Source organism: Lacerta agilis, chromosome 5 (genome assembly GCF_009819535.1).
Source record: "Lacerta agilis isolate rLacAgi1 chromosome 5, rLacAgi1.pri, whole genome shotgun sequence".
In the NCBI taxonomy this organism is placed as follows: Eukaryota; Metazoa; Chordata; class Lepidosauria; order Squamata; family Lacertidae; genus Lacerta; species Lacerta agilis.
The window spans coordinates 54,671,696-54,692,902 of NC_046316.1; the positions used below are offsets into that span (position 1 = coordinate 54,671,696).

Here is a 21,207-nt window from a genome sequence, read left to right on the forward strand (position 1 = left end):
TAAAACACCTGTTTGCTTAGGGATATGAAGCCAGTGACTGTGAAAACTAAACAAACAGCATTCACCTGTAATAAAAAAGGCCACACACATCAATGCATTTCTGCCGCTTTGCACGGTTGCTACCTATTCCAAGACTCATTTCACCACCAAACAGCAAGGAGACCACCATCCTAGAAGAGAGGACAAAGGAAATCCAGATTTGTAATACAAAACGCAACTTCCAAAGTGAAGGCTCCTTGTCCAGTCTGTGTTGAGAAAGCCATGGCTGTGCTCTTTATGGCACGCAGAGGCCAGTTCTAGACTACAGTATATGAGTCTTTAAGCATTTGAAGGGACTTGATTCCAAGGACTGGGAACTCTCCCTCTGTCCTGCCAACACTGCTACTGAAGCTTTGTCCCAGTTTAAGGAAGCAGGAAATAAGAGCAGAGTATTAAGGGACAATGGCAGGAGATCAGCTGATAGAGGTACCATTAAGAAACATAGAGAGCAGAGTACTGGGCCATAAAGAGAAATTGGCAATGCAAATATTGTACTTCCCCCAGCTCCGAGTAGTGGGCAGAGACAGAAGGATTGGGAGGGGGAGGTTGCCAGGGCTACATGATGTCACTGCAGGAAAAAAGTGTCCTTTTGCAGGTGGTTTTTGGAAAAGAGTGAGAAGGAACAGGCGGCAGAACTCCATGCAGGCTGCACAATACAAGATTGGGGACACTTGCCTTGCCATGTGAAAAAGATCTAGGGGCCTTAGTGGATCACAAGCTTAACATGAGACAACAGTGTGATGCAGCAGCTAAATAGCCTAATGCTACTCTAAGCTGCATCAACTAAAGTATAGTGCTCCTGATCAAGGGAAGTAATATTACAAAATGGTATCCTTTCCCCCCTCCTCACTCACTGCTTCTTTTTAAATAACTACTTACCAGACTATTTCTTTCTGTGCACTGATGCTACATATTTACCAAACTCCCAACCAGGCACCCCCAAACTTGGCCCTCCAGATGTTTTGGGACTACAATTCCCATCACCCCTGACCACTGGTCCTGTTAGCTAGGGATGATGGGAGTTGTAGTCCCAAAACATCTGGAGGGCCGAGTTTGGGGGTGCCTGCTCCAAACAACCTGAAGCTAGCAAAAATCTGGAGCCAGGCTTAAATGCTTTTAAATAAAATAGTGCACAATTATATGTAAGCTTTGTTATAATACCCTATGAGTGTTCACAGAGCTTCACATACATTATCTCAATAATCCTTAAAACAACTCTGTAAGGGATATCTTTCATGCTAAAGAGAGAAACCAAGTGCTAAAGAGAGAAACCAACATGCTACTTTCCTGTTGCTCTTGGGTTTGCAATTCTTTGAATTGTTCTTAACCTGCAGGGTGCTGTGTATTTTTGCTGTGGGCGTGGCTGACAGGAACACCTCTGCAGAGATTAGCACGCTTGAAAACACAAGCAGGAAGCAGAAAGCAAGAAACTTATGAGGGGCAGGTGGAGGAGGGTAAGTCCACACTGTTCTGGCTTAGAGTTTGTGAGGGTTGCAGGCCACTTCCTCCTTGGAAGGTACAGGGGACAGGCATCCTTGCCTGGCATGTGTTTATATAACACACTCAATGACAAGGCCACCTTTAAATTCACACAAGTAGTTTTGTTTTCAGGACAGCGGCTGCTCTTCCCAGAATCACAGATTAAGAACTGAAGGGAGCCAATGGCTATCTAGCTTGCACTCCAAAGCCACCCACCCTGGGGCCAGCCTCTTAAGAATCCAAATGACATTGTGCCATTTACCAATGGGAGCAGCGGTGCTTTCAGAACAATTGACCCACCTGCGTCCTTCACACAGGATAGGCCTTTAAAACATTCCTCCTATGAGAAACACAGGAGGAATATTAAAAGGGCTATACTCGGAAGAATGCTTCTAGATTACTGACATAATCAGAAGCAGATAGAAACACATTTCACAATGTTATTCCATTTAATAACATACTGAACAGTTAAATGTGTGGTCTCAGGCATGTTGAGCAGCATATCACGCAGGAAACAAGGCTGCAAACCTTTGGACCAGCCTTTTCCAGTCCCCTCCATCTCTTTAAAATGATGACCAAGGGAAAGGCAGCTTTTTTGGTTTGCCATCTGTACCATCACTGAACCCCTGTATCTATCTGCCGGTTCTTTTGCCCTCCCTCTCTCTTGAAAGAAAAGCCTGCATTGTATCAATGACTGCCAAGGGGCAAAAAGACTCCCCCACCCCACCCTAAAGATCTATGGGTGTTTGATTTCAAAGTCACTCCAGGAGCCAATCCTGGCTGAAAACAGGGATATAAATGCAATACATAAATAACAGAAGACAACATGACAGAGCAGGATGACATATTGATGTTCATATTTTGCAAGAAAATCAAATCCCAATGAATGATGGGATAATGAACATGATTTTAAAGGGATCTGAACACACCTGAAATGTGATGTACAGTAAGTCTGCCACTTACATGGGGGTTACGTTCCAGAGACCGTGCCTAAAGTCAAAATCACATATAATCAAAACACATTGGGTGCAATGGTGGGTGAGATTGCAAAAGTTCCCCCCCCCCCCGGATGCCTGTCCCCTTTTAAATTTTTTTTGGGTTTTTTTAATTGCCAAGCACATAAAGCTGAATGCACAAAAGTTCCTGCAAGCAGCTTGCAGCATCAGAAGTGGCCCTTCCTTAGAATGAGTATACAATCAAGTTTTAAAGGGACCATAGAGTAAGGTAACCAGATTTTTTTCAATGAATCTGGGGACACTTTTCAACTTCAATTGATTTTGTATGGGGACTATTTGTAAATCCGGGGACTGTCCCCGGGAAACGGGGACATCTGGTAACCTTACCATAGAGAGTACTAAATGTACCCAAATGTTACCTCCATATCCAAGCGTAAAGCCAACATGTCTTCACAGAGCAGTTTGGCCTGACTGCAGTGCCTTTGTGTTCAGGCTGATCACACTGTAATCTTCTGGAGAGGAAAGGGCAAATTGGCAATTGCTCTGCATCAATTTGCTCAGTGGAACAAGGCATCAACTCCTAGCAGCTACACCACAAGTAGCAGGGGAGAGTTTCTTTGTTTTTTCCCCAGTGGGTGTGCATTTCAAAGGGAATTAGGGCTGCAGTCCTGTGCCTGGTTTCCTGGGAGTAAGCCTTACTGAACTCAATGGGACTGAATTTTGGGTAGACAGGTATAGGATTGTCCTGCAAGGATTCGGATTACCGGTATCTTACAGAGTCCCTGTATGCTCTTGACAGGTTCCATAACATTCATGACAATAGCCACCCCCACCTAGTAACTAGCTTTTCTTCACCAGCATTTCACTGCATGGCAAAAACAAAAAAACAAACCCCAACCCTGTGGATCATGACTGTGTGCATCTTGGTATTAATGTTGTAGGACATGCCAACTCTCACTGCAGCTGTTTTTTTTTTTTTTAACAAAATCTTGCCACTAGCTACTAAACATCAAATGCTAAGACCAACTATAAGATACATGCTGTTCTTCTCTGTCCCAAGTTAGCATCCTTTCAATAAAGGCAAAATGAGCAAGTTGAAATCTGCAACTGAAATTTGTTTTGCTGGATAAAATTGGCACAATGGGTTTTATTTGTACTGTATATTTGACTACAGAATGGGTATAATATGTAGTGGACTACAGTACTCACAAGTTGAGAAGGTATCCCTGAAGGACAGAAGTGTTTTTTTTATTGTGGGTCCCCAACTCACAAAAAGCAAGCTGCTGGCAATGAAGACACAACAGAGCTGATTTGTATTCAAATTTTCAACCCCAACGTTATGGGTATGACAGCTTTTTAAAAAAAGGATCTAGGATGCTGGACCTGAAAAGTGTTTTTTGGCTGCTCCTACTGATGAGGAAAAGGACCCAGGTGGCGCTGTGGGTTAAACCACAGAGTCTAGGGCTTGCTGATCAGAAGGTCGGCGGTTCGAATCCCCGTGATGGGGTGAGCTCCTGTTGCTCGGTCCCTGCTCCTGCCAACCTAGCAGTTCGAAAGCACGTCAAAGTGCAAGTAGATAAATAGGTACCGCTCCGGCGGGAAGGTAAACGGCATTTCTGTGCACTGCTCGTTTCGCCAGAAGCCGCTTAGTCATGCTGGCCACATGACCTGGAAAAACTGTCTGGGGACAAATGTTGGCTCCCTCGGCCAGTAAAGTGAGATGAGTGCCGCAACCCCAGAGTCGTTTGCGACTGGACTTGAACTGTCAGGGGTCCCTTTACCATTACTGATGAGGAAAGGAGCAAGAAACCTGAGCCTTCCCCAATGGAATCATGACAGAACTTGCCTGACCTTTAGTTCTTTGCCAACAGGATAGGACAATTGGCAGGATTAACCATTGCTTAACCTCCTCCTGTCCTCACCCTCAACAGCACAATCACTGTGGCCTGTTTGCATGTCTGTGGTTTCCTGCTATCGGGACAAGAGCCAAGGCACCAGGAGGATGCTGTCAGAACAAAAGCGTGGAGGCCCATTTCCCCCTCAGCCACCCAAAGTTATAGGCTTCTAAAGAAAAACTCCTTAGGGCTTCCCTTGAGTAGGCCTGTCATATAAAGGTTAAATAAATAAAGGCCCAGGTTTTGGAGAAGTTGGTTTCTTCTCTTCCAACAGGTTTGTGCCTATGGGATTCAACAGTTTAGCAACTGCTAACAAATGTGTTTAAGCTTAAAACAGGAATAAAGGCCTAGCTAGAACCAGGCACGTTTGTGCTATGGCTGTTTGCTGACAGAAGTTACCACTCCACCCTCACTTTTAAAATTTGCATGGAGAAGGGACAGAAGAGCGGTCAAAAGACCTGTGTCTTTGGAATGGTGGAAAGGTCTGTTCCAAATGGGAGATGTGGAACAGGGAAGAGGGTTGCAACGATTCTGGAAAACACAAGTCTCACAATGGGTTAAGATGGCCTTTCCAACATGAGAAGAATTACAACTACTTTGAAGTACCGGTAACTTCACTGCATTCATTTTGAAAACACATGCAGGGGCAGGGAAATATAACGCTAGAAGTGACCGCTCCAAGTGAGGCAGGAAGATGGCTCTTGCAGTTGGCACTCCATCATAAGTTGTTCAAAGAACTGCTGCCTATCATGCTTTTCCACCATTAAGTACTTAACAAGTGACTCCCTTAGCCAGCCTGAAATAACATTTCCCTCCTTTCCCCCCATCTCCTTACGACATGGCTTTTGGTTACTTGGGATGTAGAACAATTTACTACTGCAGGTAAGCAGCTGTGTTGCAAACTCCCAACTCCCATGTTTCTGGTAGTTAAGCCATTCCAATCACTACCAGCATTGTTGATCCATGCCTTCCCTGCCTTCACACAGGAATGCTGATCTGTTGAACATTTTCTGTGATTTTTTTTTTGATGTGTCTGTTATTTCTTTTGTTTCCTGGTGTATAAGTTCCAGAATGGGTTGTTGAGAGGCTGGCATCAGGGAACAACAGGTAAGTCTTCAGGCTAAGCGAGGAAGTCCAAGCCTCACCTAGCAAGGGAGAACAGGACCCTTTCCTCAAGGTCCAATGAGAAAACGACTCTGGCAGGAGAGCACCAAACCGAAAAAAGTTGTTTTATTGGTACCATACATGACCATAAATGGCACAAACTATGCAAAAAAAAAAAAAAAGGCTTTACAGTGCCCCGGGGGGGGGGGAGTGGTAGGTGGAAAGGGCAAGAAGGGTGGGGAGAGGGGACAGAGTTCACGTCACCAGTTCATGCCGAGCACAGCAATGGGGGACGTGACACTCATATATTTAGGTACAAAAAGGTTACAGAAAAACGCCCTGTAAATTATAGTATTGACTGTTGTATTGCCTACTCCCGGGGGGGTAGAGCAGAATGGAGCATCTGGGCCCAGTTACACAAAAGTGACCAGTCCCACCCCACACCCCAAGCATGTTCCAGGTTGATCCATCTGGGCTCCTCCAGGGGAATGGAGAACTTGCGGGATTCCAGCGCATCAGCCAGGTGGCGTCTACCACAGAGCAATGGGCCAGAAACAGCAGCTCTATGGTAAGCCAGGCGGCAGCAATCCTTCTAGGAAAAGCCCATCGCAGTCTGGGACCAGCTTAGAGAAACAGTCTAAGTAAGGCAAAGGGTGGTTGCCATGACAGTCCAGACTGTGCCCTCTAAATGCCACCACCCTCACAATCAGTCCATGCCATGAGGTGACCAAAAGACTTTGGGGGCTACCTCAAGCATGGCAACCCCAAGCTTTACAGATGCTTGGTTTGAGGCCTCCATGACAAAGCAACTTCTCTCCATGGTTCTCGGGACAAAATTAAGAGTAGGGAATTGCAGGTGCAAAATGTTGAGTGACATCCAAACACCAGAGAGTGAACTGGGTGGGTTTAGGAACAGGTCTTCTTTCCTTGGGGACCTTTGTGAGCCCTGTCACTCCCCACCAGGAAGGATGGATCTGGCTGTAAAAAAAAGTTACGTAGAACCTCACTCCGTAATGGAGGAAATGGCCACCCTTCTTTACAAAGCACGTGTTACCCCATCTCCAGGTTGCGTTCACCCCCATTCCCCATGTTCTGCACTGCTGTAAACTGGTGACAGTACCCTCTGAACTCTCCTGCCTCCCACAAAGGACGCCCATCACAATGAACTCCCCCAACCACTGGTGGGAGCGGCTGCATTAGTGAGAACACAGTGAAAGAACAGTATCATACACACGGCCTACAGCGCGGAAATATACAAGCACAAGGTACACAAACCCGAAGGGGGGGGGAGTGGTAGAGAAGGGAGGGAGCAAGGACAGCAGCACACACAAGTTACACAGAAGGGGCAAAGTGGGGCAGCCATGCTGTCCTCAAAGGATGTAGAAAGGAAGTCTGCAAAGTCTCTCCTTGGTTTGAAGCTCTCAGAACTGTATATAAAAACCAAGACTCCCAATTGGTAGACAAGCCTGTACAAAAATCAGGACTGGGGGGAAATAGGGAGGAAGGGCAGATTTTTTTTAAACGTACAATTTTAATAATATTTTTTTGTAAAAAAAAAAAAAACCAAACCCAAAGTACAGGGGAGGGGTCAGGATTGCAGTTTTCTGTAGGAGCAGGCCAGAAAGAGGGCCAGACCAAAAGGGGCACTTCCCCTAATCATGCCAACTGCAGGGTTGTTTTCTAACCACATTCCAGGAGGCACTAAACTCCCCTTGTCTTCAGGCAGGGCAGCACTAGCCCCAGTGCTGCACTTACAGCCGCCAGGAGGGACCCACCCCACAGAAATAATAGCTGCCCCCATGACGTTGCCAGACCCTCCTGTTAGAAGGGAGCCCCCTTGAGGCCAAATATGGAGCTGGACTTCTATATAAAACGTGCTTAGGGCTGGACATTCTGCCAAATCGCCAAGAGCATTCGTGGCCCCTTCCCTTCCTGAGGTGTTTCGTGCCAGTCAGGTTCCAACGGGGCGTATAAAGAGCACGGAACGCCATCCTGCAGGAGTGCCGCTTGTGTTGTCCGGAGCTCTGGATGCATGGGTGGGAAGGGAGGAGGAGTTAAAATTCTGCCAGGCCTAGCGTGAGACCCAGGCTCCGTCAGGCCCAGCGCCCCAAGTCTGCCCTAAAGGGCACAGCCAAGAGTGCAGACATCAGGGAGTGGTGGCCAGGCCAACTGGAGGCAGGTAGGTGGGCGGGCTGGTGCTGCAAGGCCCACCGGCCCTGATACCTTGCCGGCCAGCCAGCCGGCTACTCTTCTTCACAAATTGTCCAGGTAGAACGGTTTCGACTCAGTCCATGGGGACGCCAGCCAAGTCCGTTGAAGGCCAGGCTGGGGGGTTAGGGCTTTACTGCGATGCTTGCGACGTTGGGTTCTCGGACTTGCTCTCCTGACTGGAGGGGGGCTTGCTGTTCCAGGGGCTGTTGGCGCCCAGCGCGGGGGAGTTGTTGAAGCTGTCCTCGTCGTCAATGCCGTTGGCAGCGTCGAACTGCGTGTTCTCCAGCCGCGTGATCAGGCGCTCGTCCTCGTCACCAAACTCCCCGCCCATCAGGGTCGGCTCGCCCACCACCATCACATCCTGAGGAGGGAAGAGGGTCCCGAAACATAATCGAGGTGGAGGCTGCCCTGACCCACACCGCAGAGGGATCCAAATCAAAACATTCCCTTCTGAATAGGAGACCTTTTACTCTCTACTTCTTTGATCAAGCTGGACCTCCCACCCCCCCACACACCAACATTCCTGCAACTGTGGCTACTCCATTTCCACTGTGTGTTTAGGAGCTGTCAGCCACTTAACACGTCTGGGAATATACCAGAGCGCAGGATAAATATGGCCCCTCTCTGCTTTGTTCCAGATCTGATCCAAGGAGGAAGAGGTCAAATGCCTCTGGATCTACTGTTCCCTCATGAGGAGGAAGCTTGCCCTCTGACTATGCCTGAATGCAGGTGGCATAGAGCTTGGGGGTGGGGGGGGGAATGTCAAACATGAAGAATCACAGAAGGAATCCTCTTCCTCGTGTGGCTCTGACACCAACAGGAACCCCAACAGTGCTGCCATTTTCAAGATGGCTGCCGCCGCCGTTTTGAGCAAACGAAGCTCTCTATCCTGCCCCCTGCAGATATACTGCAGGGAGCCTTCTCCAGCATTTCTGAGGGTGTTCCAGCTACATGGAGCTGGGCCCCTCGCAGGAGGAGTTCTCAGGTTACGCACAGAGAGAATGAAAAGGGGATGCTTACAGGTACCTGACTGGAGAGGGCGAAGGTGCTGGCTGGGCTCTTCTTCTTGCTGTTGCTGTTGTTGGTGTTGCCACCACCAGAACTCATGGTGCTGCCCCCTGACATCTTCCTTTTCCGGCGCTTGCTGGGCTGCTGACGTGCAGGCTCAGCTGGAAAGTGTTAGCAAAGGGAACGCCGGTGAGACATCTTGGTCCCAGCAAATGAATCCAGTATCCCCCAATACAATCAAGCTGTAACTAAAAATAGCTCCTCCCAACCCAACTCGCTATTGTATATTTGCCAGGCTTCCTCCAAAGCCTGATTCACTGGTTACTCTTCCATGTAAACTCTTCAAACATCATCAAACCCCCCAGATCTCATTCACCCATCCCGCATTGTAGCAACAGAGCCAGGAATAGAAGCCAAGAGTTCTGGCAATAAGCACTGTCAAGCATTCCCTACTAGCAATTGCATCCCAGAGAAGGGCAAAGCCCATAGCACCCTCTGGTGGGCTTCACAGGAAATGCCAGCAGTCCCTGCTAGCAGTGGCAGGCCGGAGAAGGGCAATTCCTATGCCTCCCTCTAGTGGGCTTCACAGGAAATGCATCCATCTTGGTGGTCAAGCCACTAGGAAGCTGTAGTACCGAGGGTGGCCCTGCAAAACTCTCACCAGGTGGCGCCACCATCCGTTGCCACTTTTGGAAGAGGCATGTCTTGAGGCAGTCCCGGGGACTGAGGCTGTAGGTCTTGTGCCGTGACATCAACTCCTGCATTGGTTCTAAGATTACGCAAAGCTGTAAAGAGGGAAGAAAGAGAGAGGAGGTTGGGTTTTGCTGCAGGTAGCAGGCCCCTGTTAAGAGGCCAGAAACCTCCTCGAGCCGAATGCAGCTCTGTGTCTGTAGACTGAACTTGGAAAAGGGGGACCCTGGCAACATAAACCATCTTCTAGTCTCTGGTCACAGGATAAAGTACATTCCCAGCTTCAGCCTTGCCCCTTTCCTTTGCTGGTGGGGCATCCACAGGAAGGAAACACCACCAAGCCATGCATCTCAAGCTACACACAGAATGCAGAGACTTTTCTGTGCACATGGGCATAGCCCAGTATGAAGGCATCTTTGCCCCCAACAGCTGTGGAGCATTCGCAGAAGCCAATGCCACAAGCTGATTTTCATACATAAATATATTTATAGAAATTCATGTTCCTCTGTATAAACCTCTAAGTCTGCTTTTTTCCTGTACTCTTTCCTTGCACGGAACTAGTTTCTAGCAATAACTTCCTGGCCTCCAGTCCTCCTTGCAGTCACAATATGCATGCAGTAAAATGATCTGCTCTGTTCAAATAAATCGTAAAGTAGAGCAAAAAACACAGAGGCGTTAGTCCCCAGGTGCCGCATTTGAAAGGCAAGCCTTATGTTTCTTTATGAAAAGTAAAAGGGATGGATGCAAGGGAGCCTTTTCCGCAGCCTAACCAGCGCTGTGGGAAAGCACTTACTCGGAGGTAGTTGAGCGTGGAGTTTGACAGTCCGCATCGAGTGATGTTCTTGGACAACTGGTCCAGCATCTGGGGATCTTGCGCCTGCAGTGAGTAAGGAGAGAGAAGGAAGAGTCCGGCAAGAATAGGAGGCTTGTTTGTACTACTGTTGCTCTTAATCAATGTGATCATAAATGTTTCTTGGGGTTAGTTTTCATTGCATTTTGTATTATTCCCCCCCCCCAAAGCCACATTATGATTCTTTTCAGTAGAAAAAGAGTGCCAATGAAATGCAATAAAAACAAACCCTTGAAATGCAGATATGAAAAGCTGGATAAAAGCCTCATGGATGGCATCCAGTCCAAGATCAACAATTTAGGAATTGAGAATTGTGCACCCACTTCTCTCCGCTGGTGACAGGTGCTGGCCTGGGTGCAGAGGAGCTGAGCTGGCAAAGATCCAAGAAGCAACAGTGCTTTTTTGGGGAGGGGGAGGGGGAGGGCTCAGCAACACAAAGCAAGCTCAAACTACAAAATGCTCCTGATTTCAGAGGGAGTCTGGCTGAGTTGCCTAAACCAAGTCAAGCCCACAGCCAGTACCAAACTCAGGACTCACATGCATAGCAAGGATGCTGCGGGGAATGAGCTCCCGGTGCTGCCGGATACTGAAGTGCCACGTCTTTATCCTCATCATGTCGTCAAACATGAACTCCAGGTAGAGGCGGCCCTCCACGCACACCTGGGCAAGTGGAAAGCAAACAAATGGCATTGGAGGCACAGGTGAGCCTTCTCCACCCTGCAAACAAACCTGGTCTCTAGGCTTTTGCCTGCATCTGCCACCCTCGCAGGAGGTCATAAGCAGTGACCAAGGCTGAACTACTCTGGGGAGCAGTTCAGCAGAGACTCCCGCTAGCCTGGCTTGGGGGCGAGGCAAAAGGACCGGTGCTGCCCTCTCACCTGGGTGAACATGGGCTTGCCATGCTGGGTGACCATGGTGCACTGGTCACAGTCGAGCGAGACAAAGTTGTTGTGGAAGGACTCCTTCGGGTGCTTCAGGACATAATACAGCTCGGTAGCACCCCCTTCGAAGATGCTGCGGAAATAGCGGGGGATCAGGGTGCGGCCAATCGCTAGACGTAAGGGAAGGAAAGGGAGATGAAAATCAAGTTACTAATGTTTTGCACTGCAGACTCAGGGCTGCTAGAGCAATAGGCACTTGTTTTTATGCTGGGGATCAGAGCACCTCCGTGGAAATACCAAGTGAGCTAAGTCTTCCATAGTAAGGCACCAGATGAAGTATCCAAATGAGTATGTAGAGCAGTCCAAGCTCGTTTTGGAGGTCCTGGGCAAACTGTCCTTGTTTCCCAACCTCTCGGGCTTAACCACAGGTGGGTTGCCCAAGGCCCACCCATGACGATTGTGGTGATCAGAGCTGGGACCTGCTGTGATCAACTGGGTCTCTAGGAAGCTATGCTTTGAAAGCCTACTTGGACAACAGCATTCCAACCTCTGCCCCGAGGAGAGACTGGTGGTGTGCCAAATTGCTTTAAAAAGAAATGATACACATTTTCATCCTGAAAGAATTTGCCTCTTATCTAGAATATGATGATGTATGAAGGGAGGTGTGTGGGTGTGCCTTAGACACATGCAAGTGCTGACATGAATGCATTCATCAAGACCATCCTGGCCCTGAAACTTTTCAGTTCCTCCGTGAGAAATGAAGATTCTTGGAGAAACTACAGGGATGAAAATGCCTTTTTAAAAATTGCTTGAAATTTTTAAGACTAGGAAGATTTTCATTTCCAATGTGCCTCTTAACACACCAACCTTTTCAGCCAATTTATGTGTCTGTGCCTAGGAAGCACTACAAATCTGTTTTCAATCATGGAAAATGTATTTATACTGGAGGAACCGAAAGAAATTGCTGAAATTTCTGAAAACCTGCCGTGCTCCACCACAGGTGGTCTCATGCTTCAGCATGAATGACCATGGTGAGGTACACACCATGAGCTCCTAAGCAAGATCACAGGTGCTAAATGTCTGCTGGAAGGCAACTGGAGTGTTCTGTGGTTGCAAAATGAAGGGTCAGTTTTTATAGCCTCGTAAGCAGTACGATATACGCTCCCGTTCCTAGTCATCACCTTTACCAATATCTGAGCTATGTAGTAGTTTCTTCTGGAGTTCCTTCTTCAGGATGGGCTATGAAGGCAAGGGGGGCTGGTTGAGCCACACCAGCTACGTACCAGCTACAGTCATACCTCTGGTTGCGAACGTGATCCGTTCCAGAGCCCCGTTTGCAACATGAGTGGAGCGCAACCTGAAGTGCCGCCTCTGCGCATGTGCACGACGCAATTCGGTGCTTCTGTGCATGCGCAAAGTGCGATTCGGTGCTTCTGCACATGTACAAAGTGCCGAACCCTGAAGTAACCTGTTCCAGTACTTCCGGGTTCGGCACGTTCATATCCCGTGATGAATGCAACCTGCAGCGAACGTAACCAGAGGTATGACTGTACTAAGCTCACAGCCAACCCTGAAAACAGGGGACTACTCCTTCAAGGTTAGCTCAGGAGAGGCTTTGAAGCAAGCTGTTCAGCTTCCAGCCCTTTCCCTGGATGAGACAAGGGTGCCTGCCGGCAGGATCCATCCTAGACTGAGACTCACTGTATCTCTTTGGTCCATCTTCCAGACAGAAGGTGATTGTTAGCATGGCATCATCCTCAAAGAACTCGGTGGTGAAGGCATCCCACCACAGATTGTCACATTCCTGCAGCAACAGAGGACAGAAGGATTACATGCAGGGAGGGGAGATCTCTAAAGGCTAGAAGATAACCAGCCACCACCAAAGGCAGCAAAGGAACCCAAGAAGGGTGTTTGCAAGGGCTTGGTGGACACCCTAGACTCTTCTTCCATCCCCTGCAAGAGTAGCAGTACCCCCACCCTTGAGGCCCTGGAGCCTCCTCCTCCTCCGCAAGTTTTCCCACTCTTCCTCCCGATTCAACCACCCTGAACCCTCATATAAATATACCTCTGTCCAGTTTTGCAGCCGCTTATTGAGCTCAAATATCCTGTAGTCAGTCTGGTTGCCATATGGTGTGTGCCTCCTGTCAATCAACCACAGCAATTGATCAATTAATATTTCGATCTAATAAGACAGAATAATTTGTCTGGGGTGTTACGATGATGCAGAATGTATGACTTGCTTTGGTGTTCACATTTCACAGACAGAAAAATGCCTCCCCACACCCCAAGTGCCATCTACCAAGTTAATGGCTGAGCAGGGATGTAAATTCAGGTTTCCCCACATCTGTGTCCAACTCTCCAATCACCGGACCATATTTTTGCAAACTTTTAGAAGGTTTTCTTACAATCAAGCAGTATACGTTGTTGTTCAGTCGTTCAGACGTGTCCGACTCTTCGTGACCCCATGGACCAGAACACGCTAGGCACGCCTATCTTTCACTGCCTCCCGCAGTTTGGCCAAACTCATGCTAGTTGCTTCGAGAACACTGTCCAACCATCTCATCCTCTGTCATCCCCTTCTCCTTGTGCCCTCCATCTTTCCCAACATCAGGGTCTTTTCCAGGGAGTCTTCTCTTCTCATGAAGTGGCCAAAGTACTAGAGCCTCAACTTCAGGATCTGTCCTTCTAGTGAGCACTCAGGGCTGATTTCTTTAAGGATGGATAAGTTTGATCTTTTGCAGTCCATGGGACTCTCAAGAGTCTCCTCCAGCACCATAATTCAAAAGCATCAATTCTTCGGCAATCAGTCTTCTTTATGGTCCAGCTCTCACTTCCATACATTACTACTGAGAAAACCATAGCTTTAACTATATGGACCTTTGTCGGCAAGGTGATGTCTCTGCTTTTTAAGATGCTGTCTAGGTTTGTCATTGCTTTCCTCCCAAGAAGCTGGCGTCTTCTAATTTCGTGACTGCTGTCACCATCTGCAGTGATCATGGAGCCTAATAAAGTAAAATCTCTCACTGCCTCCATTTCTTCCCCTTCTATTTGCCAGGAGGTGATGGGACCAGTGGCCATGATCTTAGTTTTTTTGATGTTGAGCTTCAGACCATATTTTGCGCTCTCCTCTTTCACCCTCATTAAAAGGTTCTTTAATTCCTCCTCACTTTCTGCCATCACGGTTGTGTCATCAGCATATCTGAGGTTGTTGATATTTCTTCCGGCAATCTTAATTCCGGCTTGGATATGAATCTTGTCAAATAACAATTCCATTGTTAAGTAAATAAAAGGCCTTTCCAGAGGTGGAGTAGAGGGTAGACACTTAATTTAATGCTCTTACGATACAATTAGATGTGACATTAACCACATATTTGCATCTATCTCCATGCCTGGAGTCCTCCTTTTTAAACTAACAGCAGCCATCAAGATCAGGGATGCGAAATCATCACCACCACCACCAGGTGCTGCTGATGAAAATTGTAGCAAATAGGATAATGTCTCTGCAGATGGTAATTACCACCATAGAACTTTATGTAGCTACTCATATCAAAAATATTTGGGGTTTTTTTAAATAAAAAAAACTTATTGTGTTGATTAATTGGGGATGTCACTTTTTAGTCAATTAAAATAGGAACACGGGAAGCTACCTTAAACAGTGTCCAACCACTGATTCATTTAGCTCACTGCTGTTTACACTGACTTAGCAAGGGTTCTCTTAAGTTTACAGATGAAAGTCACAGCCCAGAGATTCATCCACTAATCATTCCATGGTTATGAAACAAAATAGGCACCAGCAGCAATGGTTATGGAACAAAATAAACAATAGGAGTAAGAACATGCTTATTGCTGTGGGAGGGGAATGGGTATTTGTATCTCATGATTATACAAAATAAAAGCAATATTTTAAAAAAAAGTTCTATCTTGTGATGCCAGGGATTGAACTTGAGACTCTTTTATAAGAGTAAGCCCAATTGAATTCAATTGGATTTGCTTCTACAAATGTTCTAATCCTAGTCGGAAAGTACCTGCATGATACTTGATGTAGGAGACTATTTCATGGGATTTCATCAAACGAGAGAGTGCATTTATTTCATAAAATTTATATACTGCTCGATTGTAGGCAAAAACCCTCAGAGTGGTTTACAGTGTAGGAACAGAGAAAAGGTCACTCCACTACTGTTGTTGCTGCTGCTAATTTATTTCTTATATCCCACCCATCAGACTGTGCTGCCCCCCAGCCACTCCTCTCAGCTTGATTCCACTTCCCTTCCCCTCCTTTTCTCCCTAAACACTGAAGTTCCAACTCTTGTCAAAATGGATAATTTCACACACATCTGAAAATGCATAAATATGCACACAGCATGCACCCTTCATTTAAGGTTCCGTTTGGATGAGGACAGATGTTAATATTTCAAGTGGTTTGAACACAGATCCACTACCATGAAAGCAAATGCCTCAAAGGGCTGCAAATGTTTCTTGAAACATTTAACTGTAGAGCTTTGCTAGACTGTATCATGAGATTATAACAGCTGTCATTATAAGAAGGTTTGGAAACCAAGTTTTGTTTTTCTTCCACAATATGAGTTCAGTAATACTATGGTACAGTTCCAACATGCATATGGATTATATGGTTTGCCAACCTTTTTTAGGTCTATGGGCACATTTGTGTGTGTGTGTGTGTTATGGGTAGTGCTCTCTAAGGGTCACTTCTCTACCTTCTCCCTCACATCAGCCCCACCCCGAGAAAGAGAGAACGCACAAAACCAACACTTTTCTAAGGGATCTAGGTAAAAGTCATATCCAACAGAATCAAGCTAAGCCTTGAAAAGCACATAGAGCTGAAAGAGGAAGTGGGAAAGAGAGTCTTCCAACTTCCTTCTTTACCTCTATGTACTTTTCAAGGGGAGGGGAAAGTAACCACCTTTATCCCCTCACGAACATGGGGACAGTTGGGTGATCTGCTTAGAAATCACTTGCACCACACTTGAAAAAATGTTTTATCTGTCTTTACCCTGTTGTTAACACAATTTGTCAGAAGGAAAAGCAGTGCAGTCTCTTACCCAATCCCAGGCTCCAGGTATGTTGGCGGATACATAGGAGTTGGTCTGCAGAGAAATAAGCCAATATAGGATAGATTAGCAAAAGCACTGTATGCAAGGACACACCAGCAGGCCAGAAGAGAATGGCTGGTGTGCCATGAGAAAATAATTAATGGCTCCTATCAGCATACAGTAGCTACCCTCAAAGGTAACCAACCACCTGCTGTCTCTCTGAACAATCAATGGCTCTGGGATTCCCTCCTTCCGATCAATAGTGGACCCTGCTGATGATTCGCAGGAAATGAGCTCCCCTGAACTCCAGGGGTGTTTCTCCAGAAACAAATTTAGGTGTACCTCCTCAGCTATCAAAAGGAAGGAAATACATCTCTAAAAGAGCCTCTCACTTACCCCACATCTCGATCCAGCATAGTGCCCGGGTGAAAGGGGGGGAAGGCGTTGCCGTTTGGGGGCTCCTTTGGAGAGTACAGCTTGAATGACTTAGAGGAACAGCCTGGGGGAGGGAAAATGAAAGAAGATCAATCAGCCAGGAGCAGACTAGAGACAAGGATGAGACATACATGATTTCATTATGACTACCGCAGCCCCTTAAGACATCCACGCCACTACCACACCAACCCTGACTCAGCTCCTCCAGGCAGAGAAGTTCCGAAAATAAAAGGCCAACATCAAACAAAACTCAAATCTGAAGATAAGGGAGCAAATATAATTGGCCGAAGAGCTGGGTGACAAAACTGGCACCTGCCACATCCCCTTTATTGCCACTGCACAGCACTGTCTTTCCCACACCGTGGAAAAACAGCACAGCACTCTAGTAGCTGTGCTTCTGGTTCTGTCTTCTAACATTCAAGTGCAAGAGAGGCATGGAAGGAGCTGTTCCAGCACAGTGGTATAACTCCCAGCACAGGAAGCACAGTGAACTGCTGTTACAACTACATGCACTCCTCCCTTCTATGAAAAAGTCACACAGAGTGGCTGCCAAGTCATGTTGTGCCATGAAAGTATAACGCTCTGCTATAGATGCTATCCTCCCTTCCTGCCCTTCCCCTTGACTTCACATTGGATATGGGGAAGAAGAGAAAGAGGGTGCAAAGAGTAACAACAGCCATCGTTTAGTGCTGTGTTTTCCCCGTCAGGGAAATGGACCGTGGCAGGAGGAAACCACTCCCAGCCCAATTAAGTGGTAGGTGACCACCTCATTGAACACTAATTTGTGAGAGTTCTCCAGCATCAACGAGGCAGTAGCATTTTCAGAAGAAGAGAGAGAAATAGAAGGAGTTGGGGGGGGTGGGACTCTCCACTGGAGTCCTGTGGAACCTCAGAGGTTAACAAAGTAACTGTGGCAAAAGCTGTCATGGCCCAGAACCAACTTCCTCTTGTAGATCAAGTGCCCCTGAGCCCAGAAAAGTTGGGGAACGCTGCTCAAGATAGTATCTGGAGTGGAAGCCTATAGGTGCACCTAAATAGCAGAACATTGGTTTGCAGTACAAGGTGTCATTTATATATTCGTTTCATAGTAAGAGCACTGCTGGGTCAGAACCAAGGTCCACCTCACCCCGTGTCCTGTTCCTGCAGCCCGCCAAGCAGAAACACAAGCACAACAGCGCACTCCCCTCTTGTGTTTCCCAGCAACTGATATTCAGAAGGGATACTGTCTCCAACAGTGAAATAGTTCGTTTTGTGTGCAATACCTCTTCCAACATACAATTTTCTTTGGTGGCTTTTGGTTCTACCTGGTTCCTCCACCCCACACATAATTTTAGGCACCTTTATTATGCCCCCATGCTTACTCGCCTCTTCTACAAACTAAAAAGCCCAAAATGTTTTAACTTCTCTTCATAGAGGAGATGCATTAGCCCCTTGATCATTTCAGTTGCCCTTTTCTGAACCTCATGCTCAAACCTCTGGAGTCTATATGTTGGGGTGGGTGGGGGAAAACGGTGGTCCTATTGTTGAAACACATTTCCCATCAGCCCCAGAAAACAATGGGCACCTGTCAGGGGTGGTGGGAACTGTAATCTAACACCTGGAAGGCCACAGGTTCCCCCTTTACTGTCCTACATTTAAAAAAAACCAAACCCACAGAAACAGCACCTGCATGCATGTAGGAAACCAGCACAGCAGGCAAGAGGTATGGATCCTTTCTCCTTGTTACGCTTTCTTTCTTGTCAAAACAAAATTTATTTATTTATTAAAAATCCTTCCAGTAGCACCTTAGAGACCAACTAAGTTTGTTATTGGTATGAGCTTTTGTGTGCTGAAGAAGTGTGCATGCACACGGAAATTCATACCAATAACAAACTTAGTTGGTCTCTAAGGTGCTACTGGAAGGAATTAAAAAAAAAAAAATTTGTTTCGACTACGGCAGACCAACACGGCTACCTTTCTTTCTTGTGACAGAGAGCTTTTATGTGGAAGAGTATTTAAAAACTATAGTGTTGTTATGCAAATTAAAGTGGCAAAGTCCCTTCAAATTTTACCACCTCATTCAGCTTGCTTTGAGCTCGGAGAAGTGCTTGGGAAGATACATTTATCTTAGTAGGGCCCAGGTACAAATACTTTCTGCACCAACATGGAAAAAGAAATCTAGACACTACAGAAAATCTGTATGTCACGTGATGTGAAGTAAAAGTTAGCCTTGTGGTTTGCGTACTTCCAGAGATCTAGATCAAAGCTCCTTCGCAGGTAATTCAGGCAGCTCCAATGAAATACCCTGTCAGGCTCATTTTATAATAGCACTAGAACACTCCCTCAATCCAAACCACTTCACATCCTTCCGGCCACAAAGGGTGTGGCTAGCAGTTCTGGTACAGAGTGATGGAGGAAGGGGAGTTGGTGCCTTATATGCAGGTCATATGCAGAATCAAGAGCAGTGTGGTGTTGTATCCACCAACTCACTTCTGGCGTCTAATCTCTCTGCAGTGGGTAGGAAAAATTACATCACAGACTTAAAGGGTCAGAGTTGTACATGGGAGAACCCATTGAGGGAAGTCCAAGGAGCAGGGAAATGAAGAGAAAAATGTCTCAGCGTACAACAGCTTTAAACCAGGGATGGGGAGCCTGTGTCCCTCCAGATGTTGTTGTACTATGTGCAACTCTGACCACTGGCCATGCTGGTAATGGTTGGTGGGAGCTAGAATCCAGCAGTACCCAAAAGGCCACAGGTTTTCTATCCCTGTTTAGAAACAGAATGTGGGACTTAGTTGCATACAACCCATAATAATTTTCAAAATACATTATAATTTTCTTTAAAAAACAAAACAAAACTGTAGTGTTGATCGTTTCTCCTGTTTTTATGGGGGGGGGGTTGCCTTCTTATAAAGTGCAAAAACCAAAGAGATGCTAGGTTTCTTACAGCTCAGCAGCTTATAACTCCAAATGTAACAAAAGAATAGAAAAGAAAAAAGCATATTCAATTTGTAATTATTAACTGAATAAATTGTATTTTTAATAACAGTATACAGAACATGGTAATTTAATGGCAAACCAAGTTATGCATGATACATTTTATGTTTCTAAAGTAACAAACTGACTTTGGATCTGTAAAGGTCACTAGAAAATAAGTATTGCCTATTTTTCAACTTCCTCAAAAATTTCACCCCCAAAAAACTGTTTTGGTTTTTTGTCCTTGATGGCTTTAAAATTTCTGGTAATTTTACATCTCTCTTCTTGAGGAGGCTGTCACTGACAATCCGGTGTCATTTAAAGCACTAAAAAGTAATGTCAATTAGCTAATGTGTGGGGAGATACCAGAGTTTCAGTGGGAGTGGAAGGGGCTGAAAATACATGTGTTCTTCCGGCAATTGTCTCTTGTGCTAACAAGCAAGTGTGTCACTAGAGGGCTCTATTTGCGGCTCCATCAATCTCTGCCAAATCATTGCATCCTATTGACACACATACTGGTTTCTGTCCCCTCCCCTCTGCCCCATCCCTTTTGGCGTTATCAGTGCAGTTTTCCCTCTCCTTCCTCCCCTTCAGCCCCCTTCTTTGGACAGAGCGGGATCTTGCCTCTATTTCCCCAAGAGAAGCACTGCACCAGTGCAGCAGCCAATCCCGCTGAGCAAGAAAGACCAGTTCCACTCCTGGCAGGTGCCGCCGCTGTGTCTGGACAGTATGTGCTGCAGCACATCACCTTCCCCACCCAACCAGAGACAGCCTTTGGTCCTAACAGCTTAGTTCAAGCTGGAAATGCTTAGCTAACGAATATCATTCACATTGGGGGTGGGGGTGGTAGGGGGCATTTACGGGCCCTTTGTTCAGTCAAGTAGCAAAACACCCTGGTAATATTAAATCAAAGGCAGGGAAGCCAAGATGTGGGAATGCACATGCAATCTGGGACACAATGAACCAGTTCCCTGGCATTTCATGTTGGTAAAGGTAAAGGTAAAGGTAAAGGGACCCCTGACCGTTAGGTCCAGTCGCGGACGACTCTGGGGTTGCGACGCTCATCTCGCTTTACTGGCTGAGGGAGCCGGCGTACAGCTTCCAGGTCATGAGGCCAGCATGACTAAGCCGCTTCTGGCAAACCAGAGCAGGGCACGGAAATGCCGTTTACCTTCCTGCCGGAGTGGTACCTATTTATCTACTTGCACTTTGATGTGCTTTCAAACTGCTAGGTGGGCAGGAGCTGGGACCGAACAACAGGAGCTCTAGGCTCTGTGGTTTAGACCACAGTGCCACCTGCGTCATGTCGGTAGTTTTAGTTAAAGAACCCTGGTTGTAAGTTTCCAAGCTGAGCTGTTGCCTCAAGGGAGCAACTGGGGACCTGCCTGTGCTAGACATTGTTGCGTTAGCACTGCCACCCACCACCACCAGGAATCATTTGACTCCATTTGACTCCAGTTGGTTCATTCACAGCAGATGGCTCTTCTTCAGAAAAGGAGCAACTTGCCACATAGGATGCCCTGGTGACAAACTGTTCCAGTTTCTCCTCTCCGCTTCCCCCCGCAGGATGCTTATTGCAGGAGGCTGCTACATGGAACACAGCCCTGCAGCTCCTCTTGTCCCTAATCATAAGTAGATACATGGGAAAAGGCA

General features: G+C 46.7%; 1 protein-coding gene across 3 annotated transcripts in view; it reads right to left on the reverse strand.

Annotated features, from left to right (window-relative positions):
* Positions 1–5,581: 5,581 nt before the first annotated feature.
* LDB1 (LIM domain binding 1) overlaps positions 5,582–21,207 on the reverse strand; it is a 64,049-nt gene continuing 48,423 nt past the window's right edge. For 2 of the 3 annotated variants that reach the window (XM_033149861.1, XM_033149863.1), the window contains exons 2-11: positions 16,561–16,663; positions 16,174–16,218; positions 13,179–13,254; positions 12,815–12,917; positions 11,111–11,283; positions 10,770–10,892; positions 10,176–10,259; positions 9,354–9,477; positions 8,705–8,853; positions 5,582–8,045 (exon numbers count right to left, since the gene is read on the reverse strand). In XM_033149861.1, the coding sequence (XP_033005752.1) occupies positions 7,815–8,045; positions 8,705–8,853; positions 9,354–9,477; positions 10,176–10,259; positions 10,770–10,892; positions 11,111–11,283; positions 12,815–12,917; positions 13,179–13,254; positions 16,174–16,218; positions 16,561–16,663 (1,211 nt within the window). In that variant the 3' untranslated portion in view covers positions 5,582–7,814. The remainder of the gene's footprint in view (positions 8,046–8,704; positions 8,854–9,353; positions 9,478–10,175; positions 10,260–10,769; positions 10,893–11,110; positions 11,284–12,814; positions 12,918–13,178; positions 13,255–16,173; positions 16,219–16,560; positions 16,664–21,207) is intronic. The other variant, XM_033149862.1, reaches the window with a different exon arrangement.